The 14278-nt window shown below is 39.7% G+C and overlaps 2 protein-coding genes across 3 annotated transcripts in view; one reads left to right on the plus strand and one right to left on the minus strand.

Moving 5' to 3' along the window:
* Positions 1 to 4: 4 nt before the first annotated feature.
* Positions 5 to 10837, minus strand: rnaset2 (ribonuclease T2). The gene is made up of 10 exons (XM_075462330.1): positions 10692 to 10837; positions 9232 to 9309; positions 8987 to 9041; positions 2940 to 2989; positions 2676 to 2733; positions 2275 to 2339; positions 1514 to 1627; positions 1255 to 1300; positions 1035 to 1109; positions 5 to 917 (listed from the first exon to the last, which is right to left on the minus strand). The coding sequence occupies exons 2-10, from the start codon at positions 9300 to 9302 to the stop codon at positions 723 to 725; spliced, it is 729 nt and encodes a 242-aa protein (XP_075318445.1). The 5' UTR covers positions 9303 to 9309; positions 10692 to 10837; the 3' UTR covers positions 5 to 722.
* A 2005-nt stretch (positions 10838 to 12842) lies between these two features.
* The window catches only part of myom2b (myomesin 2b), a 31413-nt gene continuing 29977 nt past the window's right edge, over positions 12843 to 14278 (plus strand). The window contains exon 1 of one of the 2 annotated variants that reach the window (XM_075462339.1): positions 12843 to 12950. The gene's annotated coding sequence lies outside the window, so the exon portion shown is untranslated. The remainder of the gene's footprint in view (positions 12951 to 14278) is intronic. The other variant, XM_075462344.1, reaches the window with a different exon arrangement.

Raw genomic sequence — 14278 nt, forward strand, 5'->3', positions numbered from 1 at the left:
GAAGGAAATTTCACCTTTACTGTACACAGCATGTACAACAGAGATGGAACTAATCAGGAAAAAAGTAACGTAAGTGCATGTACTTGGCAAAGCTCCAAAGGTCGTCATTGATGATTATCAAGTAGTTTAGAATACATGGAATATACAGATGTTACAAGGCATTTGTCTACATTTTGTCATTTCTTCCAGTGTTACGTGCAAAATAATTCAATAATATGGATTCACATGACTATCAATTCTAATGTCCTGGAATTTCATTGTCCTTCCAAAGAGGCATTTGTGAACTAACTAAAATTGAATCAAACTCGACTTAAAAAAGGAACCATAAAAATCCCCCAAAAACAAAAACAAAAAACACGTGCAGTAAACACAAATGAACTACGACGATTTACACTATCGTACAGAAACTAAAACTGACCAATAATGCTCCGTGTTGTGCTAAAGTGTCCCTTGTTAAACTCATTTACACGTGAGGTTCATTCCAACGCTGCACAATGGCATGATGTAGTGTGCATGTGTGGGCCCTGGATTTTGTAGCAAAGAAAAATAACAATTCATTTGGTGGTAAACTATCTTCAAGTATTTCAATCAAACTGCACTGAATAATTTCTACAATTATCGATAAAGCTTTGACGCTCATTATGAAGCCTGAGCAGAATGAAATTAATGATCAGTGTGCGTGCATGCTAAGTCACAGTGCATACGAGGAAATATGTATGCGTTTATGGATGAGATGGGTAGTAAATCGGTGTGTCATGGTCACACACACTGAATCCCGATGCCTTGAAAACACCCTTGTCATCACCCCGACCTCCCTTTGACATGGCTTCCACGGTAAGCCGTTTCTCACAGTCCAGCAGCGTGAAGTCGGCGTCGAAACAAATCTCAATCTGCCCCAAAATCTGGACATCAGCATCCTGTCAACAACAGAAAACGACAAAATGTCACTTACACGCTGTTGGAAAAGTAGCATCGTGCACAACTGAGACAAAAAGCGACATTTGGATTATTTGAATGAAATTAGGTGCTTTTACCTTTGTAGGATGGAGACACTGGATCTTAGGTTTGATGCCATAGAAATTTTCAATGACTCCTTCAATTTGAGACAACTGAGCAGAGAGAGGAGAACAGGTAAGATGCAGCAGCGGGAGGCACTTTCGTCTGTCCCTGGCATATTTCTTACAAATGATTCCATTTTTTAAACTTCATCTATCACTATTTTTCTAATCCAATGTTTCATATAAAGACACTTACAGTGTAGTATTTCTCAGAGGGGGTAATGTCAAACTTCTTCAGGATGCTGCAACAATAGAAACACAATTTCCATTTGAAACTTTGAAGCAATGATGCCGTTATTCAGAGAGAATTCAAATAAGTACGGAGCGTGGCATAAGCTCTGGATGGCAAACATGGAGAGCTTACAAGATGCGGAACATCACATCAATACAAAGAGGCAGATAAATAAACCTTGTTTCCAAGAGAAGGGCTGGGTGTCAATGCGCATGTAGCGTACCTGTTCAAGTCCAGTTTGTGGTATAATTCCAGTGCCTTGCTGAAGTATTTATGCTGGCTGTCTAATGAAGCTGCTTTGGCTGCACATGTGCCGTGTTTGTGCCACTCATATTTCCTGTTAAAAAGGCATACACAAGAAAAAGGCAATACGTTTTACTACTTTACATACACATTGAAATCAGGGTATTACTGCAAAATGTGAGGACCACTTGTGTATTGATTTAGAAGACTCTGCTTTATAAGATCATGGCATATCTACTGCCAGTTATTAATCAGGTCTGGAAATCTAATAATGAGAAATGCTATTACAGTAACGTCTACAAGCCTTATATTTTAGTCGCTGTGCTATTGTCACTTAGAAAATCAACTTCCAGACCAACTTGAAAAACAACAATGACTTCACAATAAATGCCTGAAGCCAGTCGGAGGAGAAGTGAATCTTGGGGCAGTAAAATACATAAAAATGAACTGAGATTAGAGATGAAGAAAATATATCTTAATCCGAAAATAAGATCATATAATCATGTCTATCCTTCATGACTGTTCAATTACAAAATCAGGACTGTTCAACCAACAAAGTAAAAGTTAATTAAATTCATTGTGTACAATTAGAAAATCCAACTCCAGCATTCACTGCAAAACAGATGAGCAGACAAAACAAAACAATCCGACACATGTGGCATTAGCAGAGCACCGCTTTTTAAAGCTAGAAGGCCACAAGCCACAATAAGCAAGAGTGAAAGCTTGACACATCGGATCTACCAGAAGCTAGCAGACGAAGGGTTAATCAAGTCGGGCCAACTCTTCTTCATGTCTGGAAGCAGGTCCTAAAAGCACAATAAAAAATAAAAAAAACACATAAATTTATTCTTTATCTTTTAGAATAAGATTTAATGTTGGAGGACGGGGTAACACACTCATTTCTTTGCCTTCTCTAATTTGGTTCAAAACTAAGAAGCTAATCTTCTTGCTATTCAAAAGAAAAAAAGCATTCTCCCATGTTCTCTCGGCCCTGGCTGCCAGCAGCCTCCATCTCATTGGCGCAAACTGGAGTTTGGTTTTCTAATCAATAAACCAATTTTAAGACAGTATAGGAAAAGATAATGTACCTTTATGGGTTTTACAACAAATTATATATATGTTCAGTCTGAACGGTGTTCTACCTCTATTTGGGAGGAGTTGAAATGCCATGATGAATTGCAGTCGATCCCTTTATCTGGCCTGCAACACAGAAAGGTTCATAATCCTCTTACTCACAGAGCGAGATCAAAATATATATCAAATGAAAGAAAATAAAAAGGAATTTCAACTAATGAACATTTAAGACCTGTTTCGCTCGATGCTTCATTTTCTCACAGCCGGTTTTATACAGTAATAAATGGTTGACGTTGTAGAATACACACACACACACACACACACACCCTTACCAGAGTCCATGTAGTGTCCAGTAGCTAATGTTCAGGTGACAATGTTCCATCTGAAAGTAAATTAATGATATGAATGAATAAATACCATCTACTACTAATAATAACACCAGTAATGATCAAAATCAAATAATAATAATAATAATGATAATAAAGCAATGACGATAAAATACAATACAACAAACAAAATAATCCAAACAGTCTTACAAAGGAACTAAAACTGGCAGTCATTTAGATCATTTATTAAATTAATCACCACTATGACGTTATCACATGTGCTGCAAAACTGAAACCGATGCCGTCTTACACTGCAAAAGGTTCTGTGCTCAAAGAGGTTACAATGTAATGCTCAGTTTTGTTGATGTTATTCATAATGTGGGTGTGAGGTATATGTTGCCTTGTGGTGTAATGACAGATGAGTAGTATTTGGTCCAGCCCCGTTCACATCAAGGAGGGGTTGCTACACAACGGAGAAACGCGCGAAAGACGGAGACACCCTGAGCCAATAAACTAAAAAATGATCAAACTCTGCACCAGCTACAATGTAAGATCAAACCTTTTCTCCTGACACAATCAGGAAGATAATATTAAACTGACCTGAAGCACCGGCCCTCTGGGACTAAATAAGGGATGTGCGTCTGATGCTGTAACTTTTGGAAACTGAATACTGATGCAACCGCCACACAGAAAGTTACCAAATCAAACCAGACTGCTGACACACAGCTAGTCTCATGACTTCAACATCACAAGGTGACAAAAGAGTACATGTTTGGGATTTTACTTCCCTAAACTAATGATTGCAGACCAACAATTAGCCAGACCAGTTTGACATGAATGTTAGTCCCGCCCATGGCACTGATTTGGTCATTGTAACTTCTCTCTTGGTACTCACTGTACCGATAGCTCTTTCAGCCAGAAGAGATGGCTCACCATGCCAGATGAATCACTCAACATGCTCATTTAGACAGATTCAACAGTATGTATGCAGGCAAAAGCTAATGGTCAGTCTGCACCCTCATCCTGCTAACATACCTTTAGCATCTTTTCTGGAGCAGAAATGGACTTATCTAAACATGAACTAAATACTTTCCAAAGTGACAGGCTACACAAACATCTGTGTGGAGGCCATCATCCCCACAAGGACAGCGAGGCAAGTCCTGGATCCACAATGACCTGAAAAGGCTGCTAAACATGAAGAATTCAGTTTTTTTGTTTTCTTTGCATAGAGCCAAATCACAACAAATATTATCTAAAGGCACTTTAAAAGGTTCAGTCCAATTCAAGCCAATAACAATTCAATTCATTGTAATATAATCAAATCAAATGTATTAAAGTCCAATTCATAAAAGGCCGATTAAAAAAAAAGTTGCCTAGGAAACCAACAGATTGCATGGAAAGTTCTCTTCGATACAATCCCCCATCCTGAGCAAGCACGAGGCGACTGCGGGAAGAAAGAACTCCCTTTTAACAGGAAGAAACCTCCCGCAGAACTCAGGAAGGGCGGCCATCCCCCGAGACCGGCTGGGGGTTGAGAGGACAGCAAAGACGAAGAAAGCCCTCAGGGAGGGAGAAAGAAAGTTATTGAGGAGTACAGGGGAAAAGTTGAAAAAGAGGATAAGAGAGAGGAAAGAAGTGCAAAGAAAAAAGGTGGAAAACAAGCTCCAGCAGAGCAACATGAGGGATGTGTAGTCAGGGATTACAAAGATTGCTTGTTTTAAGGTGAAGGAGGGGGGGGTCAGACTGACGAAAGTCTGAACAGAGTCAATGGGCCCCATGCAAGAACCGTTCGTACGCACAGATTTCTTCTTAAATCGTCCGTACGAGTGATTTAAGAGAATTTGCGCATTCACCAATCTTTTCGTATTTTACGTTTTCTTTCAGGTACGAACAGAATTTACGAGTGATCCAGAGCTGTCGTAGGAGTTTCGTAAAATAGTTCGCTGTTGTTCAAATCAAGTTTGCTTGACTAAATGGATTGTATATTTAATTACTTTGAAGAAAACATAAATAAATATACATTATACCCCATAATTATGCTGACATTATTCTGTTTGACTTAAATTGTGCACTAATTGAAGGTTCATTTGAATCTGTATATAACAAGGTCAATGGGAAGCGTAACCAGCGGCTGTCTTGCTACTTTCGGATCAGGCTCTTGGAAGAGACAGTGTAGACAGACGAATGGCTGACATCGCGATTAAGATTCCCAAGGACTGTGCTGCTACAAATATGCAGCTTGTTAGAGCCACAACTCCAGAGAAAAACACGCCGATCAAACCCAATTCCACCACACGTCCAGGTCCTCACCACCCTTGGACTTTTGGCCACTGGAACCTTTCAGAGGGAGATTGGAGACAGATCGGGGGTGTCCCAGTCCTCTGTGAGTCGTGCGCTCCCTTTGGTCATCAAAACTCTCATCAGTTTATCACCCATGGTACATCAAATTCCCATACACCGCTGTCCAACAAGTACAAATTAAGAGGGACTTTCATGCCGTGGCTGGACTGCCAATCATAACTGGAGCACGAGATACATATACGCATCAAAGCACCCGTGCTGTCGTGGAGCGCACTGAGCTGAAGGCCAGGTGGGTGTGTCTCGATACCTCGTTCATGGCGCAATATTGCCATGAACGAGGGTCTCCTACTACCTGAACCAGCCCAGGCAGACCAGAAGGTGTGGTGCCAGAAGACCCCCCTCATGGACCACCCCATCAAAGTGCCATCATGATGAGGCAACAACTGATTGCACGGCTTTAGTTGCAATCATCGATCGCCTGCCCAGGGCGAGACGTTTTTTTTTTTAAGCCATTTTCATATCAAACCATTTATTTTTTTATTTCGGTGACATTACAAACTACAGGTGACACGGAATTAACAGCACTCGTAATTGCTTCCCATTTCTTCGGTTTAGCAGGTCCCGTAATTCCACTGCTGACACTGCTAAAAATGACAGATTTTCCTTTTTGGATCTCTGGAAGCAGAACTTCAATCTCAGAGCCCCTAAAGTTGTTCTTTTTGCGCCTTGATGTCATTCTCATGACTCAACACTTCCTGGCACAGGAGAGAGGAAGCACTGCCTAATATGGTATCATTTAGGGCGTGGAGTATGCAAATCTACTATTCTCGTGCACGTGAACTTAGATACGCACGAGTGTGATTCATCATTTAAGCAGGTCATTTACACACTTTTTCCGAAGTTAAGAGCGCTTGTTGAATCTGACGTGGCGTGTTCGTACGAGACCTTCTCACGAAAAAAGTGAGAGAAATTTAGAATAAAAATACGAAAATGTTCTTGCATGAGGCCCATTGAGTTGAATGTGTTTCTTTTCCCCCAATAGATTCATTTCAGAACAACACTCAGCACGGGCCTCACCTGCCTCCAGCTTCATGGACCTGACACCTTTCCAGTGTCATCCTGCACCTCTGTCAAGGATCTCAACACAGCCTCACCAACATCTACCCCAACATCAGTACACGATGAAACCTCCTCTGTCTTCTCCAGCAGTCAGGTGAAGAAGCAGCTGGAAAGACTGAACTGGAGCAAGGCTTCCAGCACAACTCAAGAGTCCTGTCATCTTCACAGATACTGAGATGACTCACAGCTTTTGGATGTATAAGTGATGGACAAGAGGCTGAGTACAGGAAACGGGCCGACCACTTTGTGGCATGGTGTGGGAAGAATCGACTCATCTTGAACACGAACAAAACAAAAAAGATGACCGTAGATTTTAGAAGAATCAGGAATAAGCTAAACACTGTCTCCATCCTGGGAGAAAAAGTGGAGGTGACAGAGTACTATCAAATCAAAATCAAATCAAATTTATTTGTATAGCACATTTCATGTACAAACAGTTCAAAGTGCTTTACATAAAATAAAAGCATTGCAGCAGGGAGTGCCAGAAGCATTAAAAATACATAAAATAATAAAAAGAGAAACAAATAAAATAATTTAAATGACATATGTAGATATTATAACACGTGTTAGTCAGAATGGGTGAAGGGCTCAGTGCCCGAGTGGTAGGACCCGTATCAAGAAGCTTCTACACAAGCCTAAAACTCCTGTGCGCTTGATTCGCTCGGGGTCATTTCCCAGTCCACCACTCGTTTTACTTCACCAATTTCTGAAACACCCTATCTTACTTCCCCCCCCTTTTTCTATTCCAACCCCAATATGCACAAACCACTTGAGATCTGTTTTCTGTCACAGCAAAAATCTCTTCAAATGGCGAACCACCCCCACAGTTTCATTAAAAATAACAAACTCTTGCCCTGTGTCCTTTATGATTTATCAGTCTGACCACCACCGTGGATTAGTTTACCGACCCTTCCCATGAGGATAACACTTTATTTTTCTAGTCTAACCACTGAGCTGCGGACGTTTTTACGGACTCTTCCCATGAGGATACCCCAAATCACAATTTGATAGTCTGACCACCGCCGTGGATAAGTTTACCGACCCTTCCCATGAGGATAACACTTTATTTTTCTAGTCTAACCACTAAGCTGCGGACGTTTTTACGGACTCTTCCCATGAGGATACCAATTTAGAAGAAAACCTCTCACACGGTTTCTTTTATTTGTTCGAATTAAACTTTTTGCAGGACACTTATTTTTCTTTCCCTATGTGAATACTTTTACGTGTGACCACTCAATAAACCAAACAAACAGTCAACAGTCTAGATAAGTTAAAAGATATTTCATGCATAGACACATGAGAAAAGAAATGTCTTTAACCTGGATTTAAAAATGTCTACATTTGGTGAAAGTTTAATCTCCAGTGGCAGTTTGTTCCACCTATTTGCAGCATAACAGCTAAATGCTGCTTCTCCATGTTTAGTCTGGACTCTGGACTGGACCAGCTGACCTGAGTCCTTGGATCTAAGAGCTCTGCTGGGTTTATATTCTCTGAACATATCACAGATGTATTTTGGGCCTAAACCGTTCTGGGATTTGTAAACCATCAGCAGGCTTTTAAAATCTATTCTGTGACTGACTGGAAGCCAGTGTAAAGATTTTAAAACTGGTGTGATGTGTTCAGATCTCTTAGTCCGGGTTAAAACTCTAGCAGCAGCGTTCTGGATGAGCTGCAGATGTTTAATGCTCTTTTTGGGAAGTCCAGTTAAAAGAGCGTTACAGTAATCGAGTCTACCGGAGATGAATGCATGGATGAGTTTCTCCTGGTCTTTTTGGGAGAGGAAACCTTTAATTCTGTTGATGTTTCTGAGGTGGTAAAAAGCTGCCTTGGTGACAGCTTTGATGTGGCTGCTGAAAGTCAGATCTGAGTCTATCAACACTCCGAGGTTACTATGGATACCTGAAAGTTTCAATGAACAACATTCAGCTGCAAATGCAACACTGAGGCTGTCAGCAAGAAGGAACAGAACAGCCTGTAATTCTTGAGGAAGCACAGGTACTCCAATGGTACTGACTGCACCTTTGCTCAGGCGCGTTTGTGGGTACTATTTAAATTTTTTCCATTCATTAATTCATTCGTTAATGAATTAATTTATGTTCTACTGAGATGTCAACACATTTGCCAACACAGCATTCAGCTGCGTGTTTGTTGCTGCTCTTCGAGAGGAAGAAATCCCTGGGACACTGCTGACAGTTACAAAGCTCTGCCACTTCTACATTTTGTCTGTCAGACATGTTCCTGCTTCTCCAACACAACTTACTTACTTTTTTTTCACATCATTCGAGTCTTTGATCATTTTTTGTGGCATGATGACTTGTAATTTTATTACACAACCTTGTGCTAAATAAGACGATAAAGTGATAAATAAAATGACTCTTGAATCTAAAGTAAACAATAAATGAGTAAAAAGTACCTGAGAAAAGTTCCAAACTCATTATTTTCGCTACAGACGTTAAATCATAAGAGATGATGTATAAATGCGATCAAATCTGGACCTGGCACCATGACTCGCATGTTATCCTTCTTTTTTTTTTTTTGAATAGTATTTTCGTAGCAATAACACCTGTAAAACTGCACACCTAAAATGATGAAAATGAACAAAATAACTAAAAAAGGAAGACAGACAAACTCACAGAACAGAAGGTGCTGGGCCAGTGGTGGGTCAGGATCAGCTTGGACCACATGTGGCTGAAACACACAGACAATTTATTGCAGCTTACAGTTAGGCCTAATTCATTAATCATATATAGAATGACACGCAGGATTAAAAGATTACTTCTTGAGAGCTGCTGCAAATATCAACAAACTAAAACTGAAAGGGAGTCAGAAAAAACGGCATTCATTAAACAATCTTCCCTCCTGTTATTTCTGTACTTACGGAGGTGAAATGACAGCAGCAGAGGACAGGGCTGCTACCAGACAGACCAGAAGAAGAAAGTGGAGTCTCATGGCTGATCTATAATGAGATAATAAGATTCCTCAACAAATCAACTCTGCGAACATTTTTCTATCCTGAACTCAGGAGGGAACATCAGAATCTGGGAGTTCCGCAACACTCACATTAAAACCCCATCTCTACATTGCTCTCTGTATAGAGATGTACCATCGTAAAAACTCATGGCTACTAACACACACACAGAGACCGAAGGAGATGCAATGGCTGAAAATGGCTGCCACGTGCAGTTCTGAAGACAATGAAATAAGAAAGTGTAAAGAATTTTTTTTTTAATTTTAACCCTGCAAATCTCTCTCTCTAAGTAATAACACAAAATGTAGCCTAGCTGAAGCCTCAGATATATCACCTGGACTAGTTTAACAGTAAATGAACTCAGATGACAACGCAGGTCTGACTCGCCTGGAAAATAGATAACTATAGTCAGCAAAAGTGCTGAAAATACATGTTCAACTTATAACACATTAAGCACCAAGCAACGAGGCAGACATCATCCCCCACGTCCTCCACGTTTCAGTACAGTAGCTTAGTGCTAAGTGACATGGCCAAGGTAAAGAAAATTACAACACAAATATAACTCAACATAATTTACGAGTTGAAATGTAAGGAATGAGCCAAGACATGCAATTTATTTTCAAAATAAACAAATACATTAAATGATAGCGGCACTTGAATAAACAGATGGATGGACTATAAGTAGGAGGCCTTACTGGACAAGTCTTGAACCAATAAGGTGGAAGGGTACAGGAAACCAAGTGTCATTATCATTAAAAAATTATCTAGTTGAACCCTTATGGGATGAAGATAGACTAAAAACCAACTCTTAAACTTACTGACAGACTGGTAACTGATTACCAATTATTACAATTATTACGTAACTTGACATTTATTTCACTTCTTTGTAGGTTACAAGTGAGTTAGTGAAAATTAATTTAGCATTTCCCTGAAAAAGGAACAACCCCCCCCCCCCCCCCCCCCAAAAAAAAAAAAAACACTTGTCCCTTGTTAAACATTTAGTTCTGAGGCTCAGCAACGTTTTTGGATTTATCGATAACAAATCCTGAGCAATGCAAGATAAACAAGATTAAGGGCGGTTAACAGCACATCAACACACTCAGTAAGAAACAACTTGCTGTTTTTATGAAACCGTTTCAAAAGACAGTTTTTGGAAGCGTTTGACCTATCCCAAAGCGCACAAAGATTAGAAGTTCACCGACGGCAACGGACAAGTTTGAACAAGTTTGCTACAGTGTGCGCCTACCATTCCGCTGACATAAAATAAACTATTGGAAAGTTACCATAAAACATCAGCCCAATACCAAACTTAAACGTACAGATCCCAGACACTTAGTTTGATCAAGTAAAATATTCAAATCTTAACTTGCCTTTTCTCGACTATGCAGCAACAAAGACTTGCAGTGGTCAAATGAACGCTGAGCAGTTTGTTGTTCAGAAAACTAGCTTAAAGCATTAAAAAGGGTACAGTACCCAGCTTCAGCTTGTTTATGTTCCACGGATACTTCACTACCTGTTTGTCAGCTCAGCCAATCGTGGGTTCCGCATGAAATTACGTCATCGCGCTGAGGAATAGGGTTGCTTGATTTATTGTTCGCACCAGTCCGGTTACATCTACATGTGATTTGTAGAAGTGAAATCAGGAAGTGTGATGACAGTCATTGTTGAAAAACTAACCACAACTCCACAGATTAAAGAGGTCCAGTGATTGTACTTTTTTTTCCTCATATGATGCTCTGGCTCCTGCTTGAAGATTCAGTATTGGTGTGTACGGTCTTGAGGCTTTTAGACAATTTTAATGTCGGGTCCACTGACGTAAGGCCATATCGTCCCTTTGAGAAAGCGCTGCACCGCAGTCAGTCATACATTTTTTTTTTTTTATCGTTGAACAATACAGCTCTAGTTTCGTGTCATTTAATTGAAAGAATTCAAATAAGAAATTATTTAACAAAATTTTGAGAATTTTTTACAAATTATAAACCTCTTCACAGGTCGTATCTTTATCGATTAAATTATTACACTTATTGGTTTACAGAACGAAAAAGCTGATAAAGTTGGGCGAAATGCCTCAGATCCTAGTGAAAGTAAGCCTACGATTTTTTTTTTGGTTGCATGTTTCCGTACATTTCAGCATAGCATTTTTAAAATTATTATTCTATTTGTTATTATTCTATTATTCTATTATTTATTACTATTCTATTAATTATTATATTATTATTCTTTCATGACAGAATACGAAGTGGCGTTTAACAGAACTTGCGATTTATTAAACAAATTGTTTGTCTGCCTTATTTTTGCTAAGTTCAAGCTGAAAATTAAGAATTCAAGTCAGACTTCACTTAACCAGATAACACATTTCCCCTCACCAGGCCCTTAATTTTGAAAAAGTGTCTCCTGAAGAACATTTCATATTAACCTTCTAAATCGAACAGTAGTGCTATGCCTGTTTTCAGTTTAAGTCTGCCTCATACCTTTCTGCCATATGACCAACAGAGGGCTCTTTTTCATCATGAGATGTCAGCTCTGTTTTGACCACACAAGCATGCACAAAAAGCCGAACACAAACCTGGTTTGTCCTGACAGTGAAACTTTAGCCTCCTGTGCCTCACACCATCTAGACATTTGGAAGTAAAACACACAAAGAAACAAACCAAAATAAACAAAGACGGAAACATTTTATTTGTTCGAAGAATCCTTTCTATTTGTCGTCTTTCACACACTTCCATCTGTCTAGGTCACTCACACGTCCCACATTCCTTCCCCCGGCCTGCACACAGCAAAATCTAACCACACGTTGTCCACTCACATGATTTTTTTCTCAGATGTGAAATGTGTTCCACAGTTCCTCCACTGTGTCAGGAATAGTCTAGCTGTAACTGTAGCTAGTTTTATAAATAGGCCATGGCCAAAGTTCAGCATGCGACACAGCGTCTCAAGATGTTTCTTAATGTAGATGGAGAAAAATCTTGGAGAGGGTGCTCAGTACTGTATAAAGTGTATCTAGATTTAAATGGAATTGAAACACCCGTACGCCCAAGACATAAAGTGTGTTGAAATTGCGCATCCTGATTTAAATGAATACAAATGATCACAATCTTATGTATCTCATATATAATATGCGTAATTATTTGATCATTATATCGTCATTGTGAGGAATGAATAAAGTGACCGGCTAACTGTTAAAGTACTACTTGGGAAAGCTCATCATACTGCAGCTATCTGCCCTGTAGCCATAAATTCTGCTGGTAAATGTGTGGTATTCACCCCCATAACATCGCATTGGTCAACTTTTTCCACATTGCATTGACAACCTGATTAACCACTTTATTGGTGTGTGCACTAAGGATTGCATGTCAAAAAAAGAGCAATTAGCTGCAAATGCCTGAGCTTAAAAATGTAACGAATGAACTGTTCATCAAAAAGTTCACTGGTTGTAGTGGCCATGAGTCTTGAAGGATACTGGTTATATATAGGCAGTTCTCTGTCCTTATAAGGCCTCAAGAAGAGGCAGGTGGGGGACGGTTGGAGACGGGTGGTGGTTTTGTTGGCCTGGTACAGTACTTGGTTTAGGCTGACTCCCTGTGGATTCAGGCTGACAACCGAAGTTGCTGAAAAGAACATCTCAAGGGGTAAGAAAATCAACTTTAAACTCTGATTCCTGCTCCTATGTCTCCTCTGTATAGTAAGCCTTTTATTCCACATGCATGTCAAACCCAAGTTTAGTGGGTGGGATCAGTGGGATGGGGGTAAATAGAGCACGGTCCAGAGGTGTTTCATGATGTAAGCTGCTGCTAATGATAATTAAAAGTGATGAATGATAGAATACAGCAGGTATGAATGTTGTGTGGTAATTTAAGTGGAATAAATGAGTGACCAACAGAGGTCTTGTTTTCACTCTGTTGGTCACTCATTTATTGGTCAGTGTCTTTGTTTGAGACAAGTGAGAAAGACAGCAGGTATTTGTAATAGTAACACTACTGAGTCAAGGTAGACTCAAACTGAACAGTCATATTTGACAAGGACCATGGTGGACAAGTTTTGCGTGTGTGCAGGTCGTGGGTTTAAATGTGTTGACTTTGTGTAAATTGAAACTTGTGGGATCAAATAAGGAATACTACAATTAATTAACCAGTACTCTTTCATTATTGTCAGTTAGTATAGCAAGATTTGCATCTGAGGTGTATTGGACTGGATTGTAAGGTTATGACTGAGAATTTTGGAAGTATGCAGTTACAGCAGCTTGGGGTGTCATTTTTGTGCTGTTACAGTATTGGCTGGGCTGATATAGCAAGTAAGGTGCAGAACTGATGGGAAAAGAATATGACCTGTCTGCAATAACCACCTTTATGAGGGTAGATTAACTTGATTATTTTTTTTTAACTAGAAACACACTATCTTCAGGAGTCTGTTGTAACAGTTTTGGTTGTTGTTGTTATCTTTATAATATGCTGATACATTTTCACTTACTCGCAAGGTAAAAGTGAAACTTCAGGGATTTAAGTGGTACTGCTCTGCAATTCTGTTGTGTACTATTTGTGTGAGGATTATTGCTGACCAATTCAACAGAAATGATAAACTTGGAAGGGCATAAACCTGATGATATGAAAGAGTGACGACCGGTTTTAACTTAAGCTTTTCTACTGTATAGCCAGATGAGTCGATTGGGATTTGAACTGTTATTACTGACTTCCAGGGTCAGAGGTTAGATGTCAAGGGGTTAGAACATGCTATGGTTTCATCTGTCTGGTTGGTTCCCCTGTCTGACTGGCATATTTGGAGCAATGGAGGTAAATTGAACTTGGCTTTGGTGGTAGCTAAGGTGACACTGAAGCTGGGAAGAGCATTTGAAAGATATGGAGATAGGAATGACGTGCAGCCTTCTGGGTGAGTTAAGCAGAAGAAATCGCTTCATGTTTCACCTGAATTTATTTCTGGTCTCTGAGGACTATGATGTGAC

The sequence above is a fragment of the Odontesthes bonariensis genome, chromosome 1, assembly GCF_027942865.1.
Source record: "Odontesthes bonariensis isolate fOdoBon6 chromosome 1, fOdoBon6.hap1, whole genome shotgun sequence".
NCBI classification, from domain to species: Eukaryota; Metazoa; Chordata; class Actinopteri; order Atheriniformes; family Atherinopsidae; genus Odontesthes; species Odontesthes bonariensis.